This window comes from Bubalus bubalis, chromosome 9, assembly GCF_019923935.1.
Source record: "Bubalus bubalis isolate 160015118507 breed Murrah chromosome 9, NDDB_SH_1, whole genome shotgun sequence".
Classification (NCBI taxonomy): Eukaryota; Metazoa; Chordata; class Mammalia; order Artiodactyla; family Bovidae; genus Bubalus; species Bubalus bubalis.
In genome coordinates, this window is record NC_059165.1 from 42688337 (window position 1) to 42705176 (window position 16840).

The 16840-nt window shown below is 41.1% G+C and overlaps 1 protein-coding gene across 6 annotated transcripts in view; it reads left to right on the forward strand.

Moving 5' to 3' along the window:
* Positions 1–3037: 3037 nt before the first annotated feature.
* LOC102397604 (hepatitis A virus cellular receptor 1 homolog) overlaps positions 3038–16840 on the forward strand; it is a 41205-nt gene continuing 27402 nt past the window's right edge. For all 6 annotated transcript variants that reach the window (XM_025292352.3, XM_025292356.3, XM_025292353.3 and 3 more), the window contains exons 1-4: positions 3038–3183; positions 7226–7349; positions 10722–10779; positions 12612–12941. In XM_025292352.3, coding sequence (XP_025148137.1) covers positions 10734–10779; positions 12612–12941 — 376 coding nt within the window. In that variant the 5' untranslated portion in view covers positions 3038–3183; positions 7226–7349; positions 10722–10733. The remainder of the gene's footprint in view (positions 3184–7225; positions 7350–10721; positions 10780–12611; positions 12942–16840) is intronic.

The window sequence follows — 16840 nt, forward strand, 5'->3', positions numbered from 1 at the left end:
GGTGAGTTTTCCAAATTTGCTGGCATATTGAGTGCAGCACTTTCACAGCATCATCATTCAGGCTTTGAAAGAGCTCAACTGGAATTCTATCACCTCCACTAGCTTTGTTTGTAGTGATGCTTTCTAAGGCCCCCTTGACTTCACATTCCAGGATGTCTGACTCTAGGTCAGTGATCACACCATCGTGATTATCTGGGTCATGAAGATCTTTTTTGTATAGTTCTTCTGTGTATTCTTGCCATCTCTTCTTAATATCTTTTGGTGGTGTAGTAGTAACAAATCAGCCTGTTAATGCCAGAGTCAAAAGACCCTTGGTTTCAATTCCCAGGTCAAAAAGATTCACTGGAGTAGGCAATGGCAACCCACTACAGTATTCTTGTTTGGAAAATCCCATGGACAGTGAAGCTTGGCTGGCTACTGTCCATGGGGCCAAGATGGAGTTTTCAGTGGATAAACTCAGGGGGGAATGCAAGAACCACCTGAAATTATATATGTGTGTGTATTATATACACACGTACACACACATACTTATATATATATATATACACATACATATACATATACTATATATGTATATAGTGTGTATGTATCCACACATTTTTCTGTGGAAAAAGTCTAGAACTCCTGTTAGATTCTCTAAAATTTCTGCAAAGCCCCAAATAAGGAACCATAATTCAAACACAAACAACAGGAACAACCACAATTACAATTCTCATAGGTTTCCTACCCCCAGGTAAAGGCAGTCTGTTAGGGGAATACGAACTCTTGTCCCTCTAAGTAGCTGGGAATTCAGATCATTCTGTCGAGCCTGTGGATTAATTTCATTTCTCACTAGGCTACAGGAATGTGTGGAATGGTCCCAAATTGCTCCTTATAGTCCTAGCTTCTCTCTTGGGTCCAGACCCTGAATACAGCACGAGGAAACCCATCTCACTAAGTAATTTCCTAAATAAAATCCAGTGACATGAGATTAACTCCCTTAAGATTATGCCTTAGCCTCATTTTTACTGCCTCAATAACATCCCAAATCCTTTTTGTCTAGTTCTTTCCCCTCCCAGTCTTCTGGGTAGCAGTAGGTGGAGGTTAAAAGACCTCAGCTGGCAAGTGTAAGACTCATGGTTATGCACCAGCTCCACCATTGTATGCTTTTTTTTTTTTTTTAATTTTAGAATTCAGGTTCTTGTTCTAGCCTTTTCTAGGTCTATTGCCTCAAAATCTACAATGGAGATGACAGTACATGTTTCACAGGGCTGTGACTTAGGAAATGCATGAGGACAGTGCCTGGTCTGTAATTCCTGGTGGTGAATCAGAGCCCTCAGGCGGGACTCCCATCCCCTCTCCTCACTACATCTTTGTTGATCTTCCTACTCACATACCTTCATTCTCAGGCCAGGCTGGCTGGGGAGCAAGAGGCCACATCTACCAGCTCCCAGCTGAGTTGGTTCCTTCCAAGTTCAGTTCAGTCGCTCAGTCATGTCCGACTCTTTGCAACCCCATGGACTGCAGCACACCAGGCCTACCTATTCATCACCAACTCCCTGGGAGCTTACTCAAACTCATGCCCATTGAGTTGGTGATGCCATCCAACCATCTCATCCTCTGTCATTCCCTTCTCCTCCTGCCCCCAATCCCTTCCAGCATCAGGGTCTTTTCCAATGAGTCAGCTCTTCACATCATATGGCCAAAGTATTGGAGTTTCAGCTTCAGCCTCAGTCCTTCCAATGAATATTCAGCACTGATTTCCTTTAGGATGGACTGGTTGGATCTCCTTGCTTTTCAAGGGACTCTCAAGAGTCTCTTCCAACACCATAGTTCAAAAGCATCAATTCTTTGGTGCTCAGCTTTCTTTATAGTCCAACTCTCATATCCATACATGACTACTGGAAAAACCATAGCTTTGACTAAAGCTTCCTTCCAAGTACGGAGACATTTTTTTGGTTTTATGGCTTTTTGTTTGTTTGTTTGTTTATTTTTACTGCTGATCACACCAGGGGAAATATCAGTGATGAGTGGCAAACTTACTTTCACTTAGGGAAGTGAAAAAACCTTTTTAAAAAACATCATGGTAGTCATTCTTGACTCACTATTAGAATAAACTTGAGGTTCTGAAAGGTTTTAACTGACTCCTTTTTGCATGGCTCTACAGAACTCTCAGTTACAGGTTTTGTTTCTCTGGGTGGACATCTTTAATTTTCTGATAGCCCTCAGGCTTTTTTTTTTTTTTTTTGTAATATTCACATCTCTCAATGTAGAGGGCCTATACTCTATAATTTGGGCTTCCCAGGTAGTGCTAGGGGTAAGAACCTGCCTGCAGGAGACATTAAGAGAGGCGGGTTCAATCCCTGGGTCAGGAACATCCCCTGGAGTAGGAAATGCCAACCCCACTCCAGTATTCTTGCGTGGAGAATCCCATGGACAGAGAAGTCCATAGGGTCTCAGATTTGGACAGGACTGAAGCAAGTTAGCACACAGGCAGATACCACTCTATAATTTAGGCTCAGAAATCAAGTTTTGCTTGAAAAAGAGCTGTGGTCAAGTGTGTCATACAAGGGCTTCCTGATGTGTATTATTTATTTTATAAGATATCTCCAAGTATAGATCTCCTGCTCCAGTGCCTTCCTCTGCTTTGAAGGTGTTTGGTCTGCAGACATCATCTGAATAAACCCTACCTAGGTTGGCAAATCCTCACCTCCACTCTGTGGCTGCCTAAGTGGAGCTCAGAGATGTGGAATGACTTTCCCAAGATCACACAGCAAAGCAGAGGAAGAGCTGAGACTCATACTCATGTTTCAGAGGCTTTAAATTTGAGTCTATGGACTCCTAGGAGTGGTGTTGACAGTGGGAAACTGATGCTAAATTGAGGCTCGGAAAAGGCCACCAAGTTCAGAGAGGGCTTGCAGTTGGGGAGATTGCTGATCAGAGGCCAGTTCTCTTATTCCACATAGTTAACCTTTGTCCCAGGACTAGCAGCCTCTCTCTCTCAATAGAGCTCCCTGAGGGCAGATTTTCCTATTTGCTCCTCAAATATCAGGCTTCAGTTTTTCTCAGACCCAAGGTGGCTTATTATGCTCACCAACAGCAAGAAGTCCAGGCGGTAAATCATTTCAAATCCCACACATTCAAATACGTGTGAGGACTTGGCTGTTCACCGAGGAAAACTGGAAAACAGTGAAACCTGCTCTGGTAATCATCAAATTTTCCTTTCTTGGTGATTGTTACAGTAGTTTTTTCTTGGTCCCAGGGTTGGATGGTGGGGGAGTGGAAATGGGGGACTTTTAGGAGCATTTGTTCTCTTACTGTGTCTCTCTGTTTTACAAAACCAGCCCAAGCTTCACGGTTCAGAGCAAGCTGGTTTTTCTAGCAAATCGAAGGATTCTCAGAGGGAAAAGTGGTTGGAGATGAGATTTTTATATCTTCATCTTGGCATTTCATTTGGATACATAGAAATAGGTTGCATGATACTTGGTAAAGGCCTTTCAAATCTATGATTCATTAAACATGGCTTAACTGGTTGCTTCTCTGTGCAGGGCCCAGACATACCAAAATGAGGAAGTCTTGACGTCTGTCTTTAAAGGGGTTGTAGAGGCAGGCTTGTGTACAGCAAACAACCATCCTGTGGGATTTACTTTGGGGTAGAGTTATGAAAAAGTGCCCTGGGGACCCAAAAAAGGGAGACAAGGATTCTAAGTGGGAAAGGAGGGCCAGGATGTTTCTCTCAGAAATCCTTGAATTGATTCTTCATGGATGAGAACATTTCATTGAGCAGAGAGAACAAATAGGGAGAACAGCCTGAACAGAAATAAAGGGATGGATAAGAGTGTAAAATCTTTGGTGATTGATTAAGAGCCTGGTTTAATCTAATGGTGACTAGGGAGCTAGGAGTGGCCTCGGTTCTTAAATGACTTCATTGATAGGCTGAAGAATTTAGATTTCATTCCAGGGTCTTAAGGAACCATTCATGTATTTGGATTAGGAAATGGTATTTTCAGCTCTGTTTTAGGAAAAACTGCTCCTGTAAAGTCTATGGAAGGTATGTTGGAGGGGAGAGGATGGTAAACAATCTGCCTGCAATGCGGAAGACCCGGGTTGGAACCCTGGGTCGGGAAGATCCCCTGGAGAAGGGAATGGCTACCCACTCCAGTATTCTTGCTGGCAGAATTCTATGGACAGAGGAGCCTGGTGGGCTTCAGCCCATGGAGTCCCAAGGAGTTGGATAAGACTAAATAACTAATACTTTCACTTTCCACAGGCCTCTATGCAGAGAGGCTCCCCAGGAGGTTCCTGCTATAATTCAGACAGGAGAGGAGTGTCTCGGCTAGAGTGATAGCAGCGGTAACAGCAGAGAAGGGACAGAGTCAGAGCCATTTAGGACTTGGAATTGTGAGGACTTGGTGGCTGGAGTAAGAAGGAAGGATGACTGAGTCTCTGTACTTGGGAGATTAGCTGATGTGATGGGTTCACTGGTAAAAGAACCCTGGGAGAAGAAGTGAAAATCATTTGGATGATCTTGAGTTTGAAGTGCTCCTGGATGATGTTTAGCAGGCAGTTGGAAATGTGGGGCTGAGTGGACTTTTGGATGCCTAAGTGGGGATTAGTGTCTGATAATTGGCACTTCCCTCTGATCAAATAATCATTACTATGATGATACAGTGTAAGTGTTGAATAGGGACTTGCCACTATACCAAAGCTTTCATAGTTATTACCTCATAGGGGAGAGTTCTGGGCTATCTATGTAATTGTGGGAGTCACTGATAATAAAAAACAATCACCGAGTGCTTTTCATAGGAAAGGCCTGGGCTTGATGCTTTTGAGGGCATTATCTTATTGTGAGGCCTCATCCAAATGTTTGAGGAAGATTCTATTATTACATTCATAATAAAGGAGAAGAAACTGAAGTTTGCAGAAATTAAGACATTTGTCAGAATTAGAAAGGTGGCGTTTCAAAATGAACTCTCTTGATTGTACTGAGACCTGAAATAAGTTTTCCATACTGCCATGCCGGTCCTGGACACACCATATAGGGTAAAAACTCTCTCTCCTTCACGCAGGAGGAGTTTGTGATGGAAGACTCAAAGAATAAAGAAGAAGGTGGTCTTCTTCCCTCCTTTGATTATAAAAATGTCACTCACTAAGTCCTTGGTGCAGCACAACACTCGTCTGTCAGCTTATGAGTCTCACAAGCGTCCTATTCTTATAAATCTCTTCTGATTTATCCCTTTTCTGCCTTTGGCTGAATTCTTTCTGTGCTATTTAGGGAACTGGAGCTCCTCAGAGCTCCCAGATCGCCACCTAGTGGTTTCAACTGACAACCACAACTGACAGTAGATAGGAGGTCGATGATGGGTCCTAGTAGGGCCAAGGGACTGCTGCTGCTGCTAAGTCACGTCAGTCGTATCCAACTCTGTGTGACCCCATAGACGGCAGCCCACCAGGCTCCCATCCCTGGGATTCTCCAAGCAAGAACACTGGAGTGGGTTGCCATTTCCTTCTCCAATGCATGAAAGTGAAAAGTGAAAGGGAAGTCGCTCAGTTGTGTCCGACTCTTCGTGACCCCATGGACTGTAGCCTACCAGGCTCCTCTGTCCATGGGATTTCCCAGGCAAGAGTACTGGAGTGGGGTGCCATTCCAGAGTCCAAAAGTTCTGGGAAGGACACTCTACCTATGCTGCCAGTATTAAGCAGGCCGATCACCCCTGAATGATTTGGGACTCTGGGTACCTAGGTACAGACTATAGAAATAATTATTGGATGTGTAAAGACAGGGAACCAGGGGAACAGTGGCAATCAACATGGGTTTCCACAGAAAGGTAGTATGGATATTTGGAGATGTGAAAGGGATCTTACAGTTGGCACATGTGACAAGGAGTGTGATATGTTAAGAGGAAGACATTTTACCTTTTGGGCTGCTTCTGACAGGATTTGGCAATCTATATTCATCTTCCTAATTCTGAGAGTTTTCTTCTACATTTTGTGTGTATCCCTGTTAAAACTCAAGTCTGTAAACTTACATTTTTTAATTAATGCAGACATATTTTTAGCATCATCAACCTTAAGTATAATACTTTATCATACCTGGGTTTTCTAAAAGTTAGTAAGTTAACTTTATATTTGTTGTAAAATTTGTCAGCAAGAAAATTAACCCCTTATTGTCAGACTTTTGCCAGTCTGATGTCCTTGAAGCATGACTATTGTCTGCTCCTAAATGGAAAAAATTAAGATAGATTTTTAAAAAGCTGTAAATTAAACAGTCAGGAATATGGGAAATCCAAGATGACCACTTGGCTTTTCCTGGCTCCCTGGCAAACCCCATTCTTCATTTAATGGGTTAAAGCCTTTTTTGGCTACAAGACTGGTATCCTCACAGTGAAAAGAGAATGATTAAAAGTGTGTTTTTCACTAGAGGTATACTTTTGTATTTTTAGTAACCAAGGTACCTACCTTATTGGAAAAATTATACAGGCCTATGTGATCGATCTGGCAGTCTTATTTTGTGAACAGATTAATCTTAATTTGGCTATATTTGATAAAAATGAGAGTAATTTTAGAGAAAAAGATTGTTTTAATAGGTATAAAATTTTAGTTTTGCTACTTGAGGTATGTATCTACTGTCTAAAACTTACTTTTCAAATAGCTCTTTGTTACTATGTTATATTATTATAAAGCTTAAACGAGTCACTAAGAAGGTATTCTAAGCTTGTTTCTGAAGCTGGTCACTGATTCTAAGCTTGTTTCTGAAGCTGGTCTTTGGATTGTGACTAGATGCCCATAATCTATTCCCGGGGGATTATACATACTATCATTTAGAGGACTATGGCCAACCTAGATGAAAGGCCTCTTATCAGTTTTCTTAAGTATATGATATACAAGAAAACTGATGGGAATCATCTTCCAAGACTTACGGTCCTACCTGCCTGCTAAGTCACTTCAGTTGTGTCCAACTCTGCGATCCTGGGGATCATAGCCCACCAGGCTCCTCTGTCCATGGGGATTCTCCAGGCAAGAATACTGGTGTGGGTTGCCATGCCTTCCAGAGGATCTTCCCAACCCAGGGATAGAAACCAGGTCTCCCACATTGCAGGCAGATTCTTTACCAGCTGACCCACCAGGGAAGCTCAAGACTTAAGGTACTTCCTCCTAATTACTTGAAGTGCCCAGCAGAGGATTTCCCAGTCTTCCCCTCTCTCTCAACCCTTATAAGTGCTGATCCTTTATTTTCAATTTTCAGCAAGACTAGTGTCTACTCACTGTCAACACCACTGGAACACCTTCTCTACTATTCCTTTGCAGCAATTTCTCAGGCAGTAACACCTGCTTGGGAGACCACTTTGGAAGGAGCAACATCTAAAGTTGTAAGTACAAATCTTGATTAAATTACACAGGGGATTTTGACATGGGAAGGAAACTTGGATAGCTAACTACTGCTCGAGTGCACCCCGCTGCTGCAACAGGAGCTATCTTACAGGCAGAGCCCTTGCTCTAGCAGAGGCTATTATCCCAGGGGAAAACACACCCAAGGCTGAGGAACGACCTCCACTATCAGGAGCTCCTAGGTACCCCAAGTTACCCAAAGGACCCAATCCCAACCTAGCTGGCTGAGAGCATGCCAGAGTATGTTACCGACCAACTGCGCCTATGGTTCTTCCTCTGAGAGAACTTTCTCATAAAAATCAAGAAACAAATGTGTTTTCTTTGATGTCTGATCTAAGTCTGGCAGAGGATAAATTGAGAGGTTTTTCTGAGGACTCTGAAATTTTCACAAAGAAGCTTACCTGGGGGGAATCTCACCTGGGGGTATTTACAGATTTTATCCCACCGCTACCCTCCTAAGAAAGAACAGCACTCAGTACTGGCAGCCAGAGCCCACGCTGACCGAGTAGCAGCCCAAGCCCAAGAAGGCCATGCAGTGCATCAGGTGGAAAACAATGCTTTCCCCGAGGCAGATCCGCATTGGAGTCTCCAGATGAATTGTAATGATAGAAATAAGTAGGACCATAAGATTAATTATTTATTAGCGGGTATGAAAAAGCTTATAGTGAAACCCATCAATTATGAAAAAAGTGAAAGAAGTCCAACAGGAACCAGAGGGAAATCCTGCAGTCTTTCAAGAGAGATTAATGGAAGCTTTTAAATAGCACCCAAATGTGGATCCCTCCTCTCCTGAGGGACAGATCCTTTTGGCTATACATTTCATAACCCAGTCTGCCCCAGACTTTAGACGCAAAATTCAAAAAGCAACTGCTGGAAGGAGGAGGTCCTCAGACCTTTTGAGTGATTTGCTCCAGTTCTTATTTGGTTTTCAATAATAGGGATATGGCTGAAAAGGCTGAATGCATCCAGAGAAATACACAAAAGGCCCAAATGATGGCAGTGGCCCTGTCCACTCACAGACCATGAAAGGGAGGCCAGACTTCCTGGGTCATTTGACTGTGCAAGACCCATGGGTATCCAAAATCAGTGGGCCAGGTGTGAACAGAAGGGACACTCGAAGGAAGATTGTGATCAATGAGCTTTTAGAAAACATCCAGGACATTGAAAGAGAGAATGCCCCAGATGCCAGTGAGTGACAGGGGGCCCTTGGCTATTGACAGTTTCATAATCAGAAGACTGAGGTGGCCTGAAGCCAAAGGTGACTTTGCCTAGAGAGGCCATCTACATAACTAATGCCAAACTTCAGGTGGTCATTGATGTGGAAGGCCACTTAGTAGAATTTCTTAGAGATATTGGTGCCAACCTCTTTCTTAACCCAGAAGGTTAGAAATCTTAACAAACATAAGAAATATGTAATGGAAGTTTTCCTGAAACCCCTTTTGTACAACATCAATGGCCAGTTGTTTTTATATTCCTTTCTGTTTGCGCCTAATTGTCCTCTCTTTAATGGAAGGTGGTATGCTGGTTTAATTGCTAAGTTGTGTTTTACTCTTGCAACCCCATGACCCTTGCCAGATTCCTCTGTCCATGGGGTTTCCCAGGCAAGAATACTGGAGTAGGATGCCATTTCCTTTTCCAGGGGATCTTCCCAACCCAGGGATCAAACTCAGGTCTGCATTACAGGCGGATTCCTTAATGTCTGAGCCACCAGGCTAGTCCTATCTCTGTAATGGAAGGGACTTAACTAAATTAGGGGCCACTCTGTTTCCTGAGGGACAAGGAAGCAACTCTATCACCAATTGATATTCATAGAAAATAAAGAACAGATTACAGAGATAGAAGACTTAATAAGCCCTGAAGTATAAAATATTAAGATAATGGGCCTAATAAAAAACAAACAGATTAAGGACTTAAATGACCCTTTTCCAGATTTAGAAATTTTTTTAGAAAAATGTTTTGGATTGCCAAATCATGGTTATAATCTCTTTTAATGCTAATTTCTTTTCATTTTTGTCTTTTGTAAATCCATCCTCCAAAGCTTAACGTCTAAGAGAGCTAAAAGGATGATACTAATTGGTTTATAATTCTTACCGCAGAAAAGAGACAGCCAGCCAGGCGTTTCACTCCTTCCTTAGGCAGGCCTACATCCCATCTCAGACAGAAGCAGTTAATGACTCATTGTTACTTCTTACCCACTTTTAAGCATAAAATGGTAAATACTTGGAGTAGGAAATGATAGGGACAAAGTAAAGGGACATGATAGTGATTTAATAGTTAATCCCATGAAGTAATTATATGTAAAGAAAAAAGTAATAAGAGAGACCCCTGTAAGTTGATGATCACCCAAGAACAAAATGGAAAAATCCTGAAACAATGTGGGCTTACTTGTCTCATAAAGCAGAGCAAGTCACTTAGCATCAAAGCCAGATCTGCTTGCCAAACAACAAATCCAAGCTAACTTGCTTAGCCATAAAACCATTTAACAGAAGCATGAGACATGCCCTCAAACTGTAAAACAATAGTGGAAAATAGGGTCTAAAACCTGCCCAGTGACGTGAACAAGGTAATGACCCCTAGGACATGCTCTCTGCACACACACACACACACACACACACACGCGCACACACACACACACACACACACACACACACACACAAATAATTTATGGAAGGGTACATTTCAAAGTGAATGACCCTCACTGTTCTGAGACCTGAAATAATTTCTCCATAGTTCCATGACAGTCCCAGATGCACCGTATAGGGCCAAAAACTCCCCTACCCAACTTGTAGGAGGAGTTAGTGATGGAAGACTCAAAGAAAGACAAAGAAGGTGGTTTTCTCCCCTCCTCTATCCTCCTTTGATGATAAAAATGTAACTCACTGAGTACTTGGGGCAGCACAACACTCACCTGCTGGATCTGAATCCTCACAAGTATAAATCTCTTCTATCACTTTGCCTCTGGCTAATCCTTTCTTGGCGGAGAAGGCAATGGCACCCCACTCCAGTACTCCTGCCTGGAAAATCCCATGGACAGAGGAGCCTGGTAGGCTGCAATCCATGGGGTTGCTAAGGGTCAGACACGACTGAGCGACTTCACTTTCACTTTTCACTTTCATGCATTGGAGAAGGAAATGGCAACCCACTCCAGTGTTCTTGCCTGGAGAATCCCAGGGATGGGGGAGCCTGGTGGGCTGCCGTCTGTGGGGTCACACAGAGTCGGACACAACTGAAGTGACTTAGCAGCAGCAGCAGCAATCCTTTCTTGGAGCCCCCAAAACATCACCTAACTGTTTTGATTCTGATACGATACGGTTGGAAGACACACTAATCACTTTGCTTTCTCTTTCCTTCAGGACGACAGCATCATGCATCCTTGGGTAGCCATCCTGGGCTTCCTACTCCTTCTGACAGGTAAGTGAACAGGTGGGCTGTGCTTTGGAAGCCTGAGGATGGGGAATATAGGGGCTGTGTGAGTGATGAGGCAGGGTAGGTGTGCTAGGGCTTTGTCAGAAGGTAATGGGGTCAACAAATGAGCAAAGAACCAGGCTGAAGGCTTAAGCCAAAGAAAGTGCTTAAATGCTAAGAATTACAAAATCTGTGAGTGGGTTACAAGTCATGTTGCTGTACAGTGTGGTTTATGCCATTGCTTGTATTTAAACAACAACAACAAAATAAATGGAGGGGTGGGTAGGTAGATGGTTGTATATGCATGAACTGCTTATGTGTAGGTAGGAAACAGTAACAGCTGTTATCAGAGTGTAGAAGGGGATGAGAAGAAGAAATGGGGGTGAGTGGGGAAGGAAAGAGTCCTTTACTTTACCGTTCTGTGCTTTTTGATTTCTTCAACTGGGGCAACTATTTCTGTTAAAAAGAAAATATTTTAATTTCCCTGCTTTTCCAGTTGTTAAGACTTTGTGTTTCCAATTCAGGGTTCCATCCCTGAATGGGTAACTAAGGTCCCACAGACCATGCCATGTGGCCAAAAATTTTTTTTAATAAATAAAATATTTTAATTAAAAATATTCCATGAGACAGGGGGAAATTTAGGAATATGCATATCCTAAATTTTAAAACATTCTCTAGAGTTGGGAATCTGAAGAAAAGTATTTTTTAAATTATACTTCTAGAACAAATTTTTATAGTTAGCCTGTATTACCTTTGTAATCCAAAAATGATACTAAGCAAAATTAAATATTACCAGAATTCCAATGAAAAAACTAGACTCTTATTTTATGTATCAATGAGTGTTTTATTCCCAGAGCATTTCCCAGACTTACAGCCCAGCCCCATGATTAGTCACTGAGTCTCAGATTCTTTTACAGACCACTCGGACTGCATTTGACAATGTAGGGATTTTTAAGCTGCTGACTCAGGAGAGAGGTGTTTTTGTTTGTTTGTTTGTTTTTTAAGAGGCAACATTTAGTATTTGACTGAATATTCTCCAATTTTTTGGTTTCACTTAGGTAAGTGGACTGTGTTCCGTTGTACATTGCTCAAGAAGGGATCCTTGCTTGAATTTATCTGGTTGATCCTTAAGCCCATGATAAGCCTCAGTTTCTCCTGAAAGTATTATAAACTCATTTTCCTAAGAACTGATTTCTAAACAGCTTACAAGGCTTTGGCCTTCTAACCAATGATGCTTTAAGTAAAACTTTAACTCTGCTTTTTTTTTTTAAATTTAATTAAGAGCAGGGTTATGAGGTAATTTAATTTGAAAGAGCTATTTAAAAACTTGAAGACTTAAAATCAAAACTAAAAATGCAAAAGAGTTTTTAAAAGAGATTTCAACTGAGACAGTGACAATCAGGGGAGAAGAAAAGCTACATGTATGTATTACCTATTTAATAAGCAGATACATGTCAAAAATAGAAAGAAATACACACATATTCATGTATTATTGTAATACCATTTATTTCAAACCTTTTGGAGATAAATTTGGTCTTATTACCAAGAGATTGAACATATTTCTGCCCTTTATCATGAAACTTTCTCTCAGAAATCTATCCTATTAGGAAGTAATTCTGAATACAGAAAAACATTTATATGATGTTTCATCTAGAAATATATCTAGTAAATGATAATGCTGCTAAAGAATATGTGAATGTAGAAAAATGCTCATACTAAGTTTTAAAAACTCAAGATGTTATTCAGATGATTTCAAACCAAATAAGCTATATAAAGAAAAAAATGAAAGTAAAGTTAAAATATTGAGACCTCATGCTCTGGTTTCTCTTTATTTACAGATGGTGTAATGTCTTACCGAGAAGTGATTGGAGTGGTGGGCCAGTCAGTCACGCTACCCTGCTTCTATGAAGGAAAAGTCACATCCATGTGCTGGGGCCGAGGGAAATGTTCTTGGATAGACTGCAGAAATACTGTTATCAGTACTGATGGATACAAAATCACTAAACAGAAGAATGAACGTTATAAGCTCGAGGGAGATATTGGTAAAAGGGATGTTTCTTTGACCATAGAGAATGCAGTCCCTTCTGACAGTGGCTTGTATTGTTGCCGTATTCAGAAATGGCTTTTCAATGATGAACAAAACATCATAAAGTTGACTATAAAGCCAGGTGAGCTTTTCTTCCTACTTACTTTGATCACTTGCTGTGAGTTTCCCTAGATAAAGAGGTTTCTAGTTGATATTAACCTCTTTTTCCTTGATTAGGGAAAGAAGAGGCTCCTATAACCTTGTTTTCTAATAACTCTTCATAGGATAACTTGTATTTGTGTAGAATGAAGTGTTAACACTCACCTTGATTTAAGACCATAGGCTAGAGGAACTTTCCAGTCAGCAAAATATGACTTCTAAGGCATGCTTTAGGAGTGCTAATTGATTAATGAAAAAGCATTCACTGTTCCACACTGAGATATAGTGAACATTTTTATGGAGCTGAATTTATTCCACTTAAAAAAAATTCCCTTTCCTCTGAGATTATTTCTTAGAAGAATTTTGAAATGTCCTTTCCTAACATTTTAGGAGTTATTGAGAATTTCACACATATAAAATAGGTAATATAACGTCTGGTCAAGTATTTGTATGATTTGGCTTTCAGTTCAGTTCAGTTCAGTTCAGTCGCTCAGTTATGTCCAACTCTTTGCGACCCCATGAATCACAGCATGCCAGGCCTCCCTGTCCATCACCAACTCCCGGAGTCCACCCAAACCCATGTCTATTGAGTCGGTGATGCCATCCAACCATCTCATCCTGTGTCGTCCCCTTCTCCTCCTGCCCTCAATCTTTCCGGGCATCACAGTCTTTTCCAATGAGTCAGCTCTTCGCATCAGGTGGCCAAAGTATTGGAGTTTCAGCTTCAACATCAGTCCTTCCAATGAACATGCAGGACTGATCTCCTTTAGGATGGACTGGTGGGATCTCCTTGCAGTCCAAGGGACTCTCAAGAGTCTTCTCCAACACCATAGTTTAAAAACATCAATTCTTCAGTGCTCAGCTTTCTTTATAGTCCAACATACACATCCATATATGACTACTGGAAAAATTAAAATGGGCTTATGGCATATGAAAACATTTATATCTCCATAAATGTTCACTGGTAGCTTTTAAGAATTTTGTGAAATAAAAAAATCAGGGAAGTTTACATTTTTCCATCTTGATGTGGACATCCTACTTATTCTTACCTCTTAATGAAAGGACAAGATTCTTCAGGATTTCCTGGTTTCTGGTCCTCTTTCCTAATGAATATTTTCCCACGACACAGAACCCAATACCCAGGCCTACATAAGTTATGTCTCCTTTTTGCTTTAAATGAACTTGATATTGCTGTCTCCCAACTTTGTACTTTGTATCCTTGATGAAATCAAGTGAAATAAGGTCAATTCTGATGCAGAAAATGCTGGCTGTAAGGAAACTGCCTCTAAGAGTCAATTAATGGAAGCCAAGAGAGATTAGCCATAGAGACATGTGGAAAAGAGACAGCTTGTAAAGAGATCATTTTGGAGTTGTGATATTACATAATTGGTCTAGCTGAATATATTTTTAAATGACATAGAAGGAAATTAGGGAAAATTTTTAGTGCTCAGAAATCTTTAATACATGAATATTTACAAATTCACTGCCCTGTCCAGAGGGAAACCAGTCCATAACTGAGCCCAAGTGACTCTCTGCCTCCAATCCAATTCTTTGCTTAAGTTTTCTTGCACGTTTGACAGGATGAACTTACTTTTCAACCTTCTGTTAAGGCTCTTCCTCAGCATCTTCTTCTACCCTTAGCTTCCTAGCTTCTTCCTCAGGAAATATTTACCACCAAGGAAGACAGTTAGTTAAAAAAGCCAAGTAGACTTCTTCCTTGTTATAGTCCTTTGGTCAGATTTTTTTTGCTTGCTTCCTCTTTTTGTCTAGATTTGATTTCAAAAAGAATGGAGGGGATTAGGATTGAACATTTCATCAAAACCTCTGACTATACTTTTAGACTAGGATAGGCAAATTGTATCTCTAGGACCAGATCAGATTGTAAAACAGGCTCACCAAAAGTTTGATAAAGTTTTATTTTGATGAAAAGCACATCCAAATCCACTCCATTTTCTGCATCAGAATTGACCTTATTTCACTTGATTTCATCAAGGATACAAAGTACAAAGTTGGGAGACAGCAATATCAAGTTCATTTAAAGCAAAAAGGAGACATAACTTATGTAGGCCTGAGTATTGGGTTCTGTGTCGTGGGAAAATATTCATTAGGAAAGAGGACCAGAAACCAGGAAATCCTGAAGAATCTTGTCCTTTCATTAAGAGGTAAGAATAAGTAGGATGTCCACATCAAGATGGAAAAATGTAAACTTCCCTGATTTTTTTATTTCACAAAATTCTTAAAAGCTACCAGTGAACATTTATGGAGATATAAATGTTTTCATATGCCATAAGCCCATTTTAATTTTTCCAGTAGTCATATATGGATGTGTATGTTGGACTATAAAGAAAGCTGAGCACTGAAGAATTGATGTTTTTAAACTATGGTGTTGGAGAAGACTCTTGAGAGTCCCTTGGACTGCAAGGAGATCCCACCAGTCCATCCTAAAGGAGATCAGTCCTGCATGTTCATTGGAAGGACTGATGTTGAAGCTGAAACTCCAATACTTTGGCCACCTGATGCGAAGAGCTGACTCATTGGAAAAGACTGTGATGCCCGGAAAGATTGAGGGCAGGAGGAGAAGGGGACGACACAGGATGAGATGGTTGGATGGCATCACCGACTCAATAGACATGGGTTTGGGTGGACTCCGGGAGTTGGTGATGGACAGGGAGGCCTGGCATGCTGTGATTCATGGGGTCGCAAAGAGTTGGACACGACTGAGCGACTGAACGTACTAATTTAGTGATACGGTGTGAAATGTGCTTCAAAAAATCCAAGACATGTCAGAAGGCGGGGATAAAACTATATAGTATAAATGCTCATATAATCTATATGCAACAAGATTGAATTGACCCCTGTTAAAGCCAAATTAAAAAGCAGAGATATTACTTTGCCAAGAAAGGTCCGTCTAATCAAGTCTATGGTTTTTCCAGCGGTCATGTATGGATGTGAGAGTTGGACTGTGAAAAAAGCTGAGCGCTGAAGAACTGATGCTTTTGAACTGTGGTGCTGGAGAAGACTCTTGAGAATCCCTTGGACTGCAAGGAGATCCAACCAGTCCATCCTAAAGGAGACCAGTCCTGGGTGTTCATTGGAAGGACTGATGCTGAGGCTGAAACTCCAATACTTTGGCCACCTCATGAGAAGAGTTGACTCATTGGAAAAGACCCTGATGCTGGGAGGGATTGGGGGCAGGAGGAGAAGGGGACGACTGAGGATGAGATGGCTGGATGGCATCACCGACTCGATGCTTATGAGTTTGGGTGAAGTCCGGGAGTTGGTGATGGACAGGGAGGCCTGGTGTGCTGTGATTCATGGGGTCGCAAAGAGTTGGACACGACTGAGCGACTGAACTGAACTGAACTGAAAGCCAAATCATACAAATACTTGACCAGACGTTATATTACCTATTTTATACGTGTGAAATTCTCTATAACTCCTAAAATGTTAGGAAAGGACATTTCAAAATAGTCTTGGCAAACTGTACCTCCAGGACCATATCAGATTATAAAACAGGCTCAACAGTAGTTTCATAAAGTTTTATTGAAACACAGCCTCAACTATTCTATATATGTATATATGTGTGTGTGTGTGTGTGTATATATATACACATATATGTGCCTCAGTTTATGTACTGTCTATGGCTGTTTTCACACTGAGAGTTTTGAGTACTTATCATTGAGATCCAGGACCCCCAAAGGCTAAAATATTTACTAATACCTTGTACATAAATACTCGTTGAAAAAAAAAGTTTTTCTTCTTAAAGGCAAAATTGGCTAGTTTCCAAATTAAGCTGACTTGAATTCCACAAATGAGTTTTCACAGCAGTTGTCTCATATTAAAGAGACTTGATGTTCTAATTTATACTTTGTAGAGTTGAAA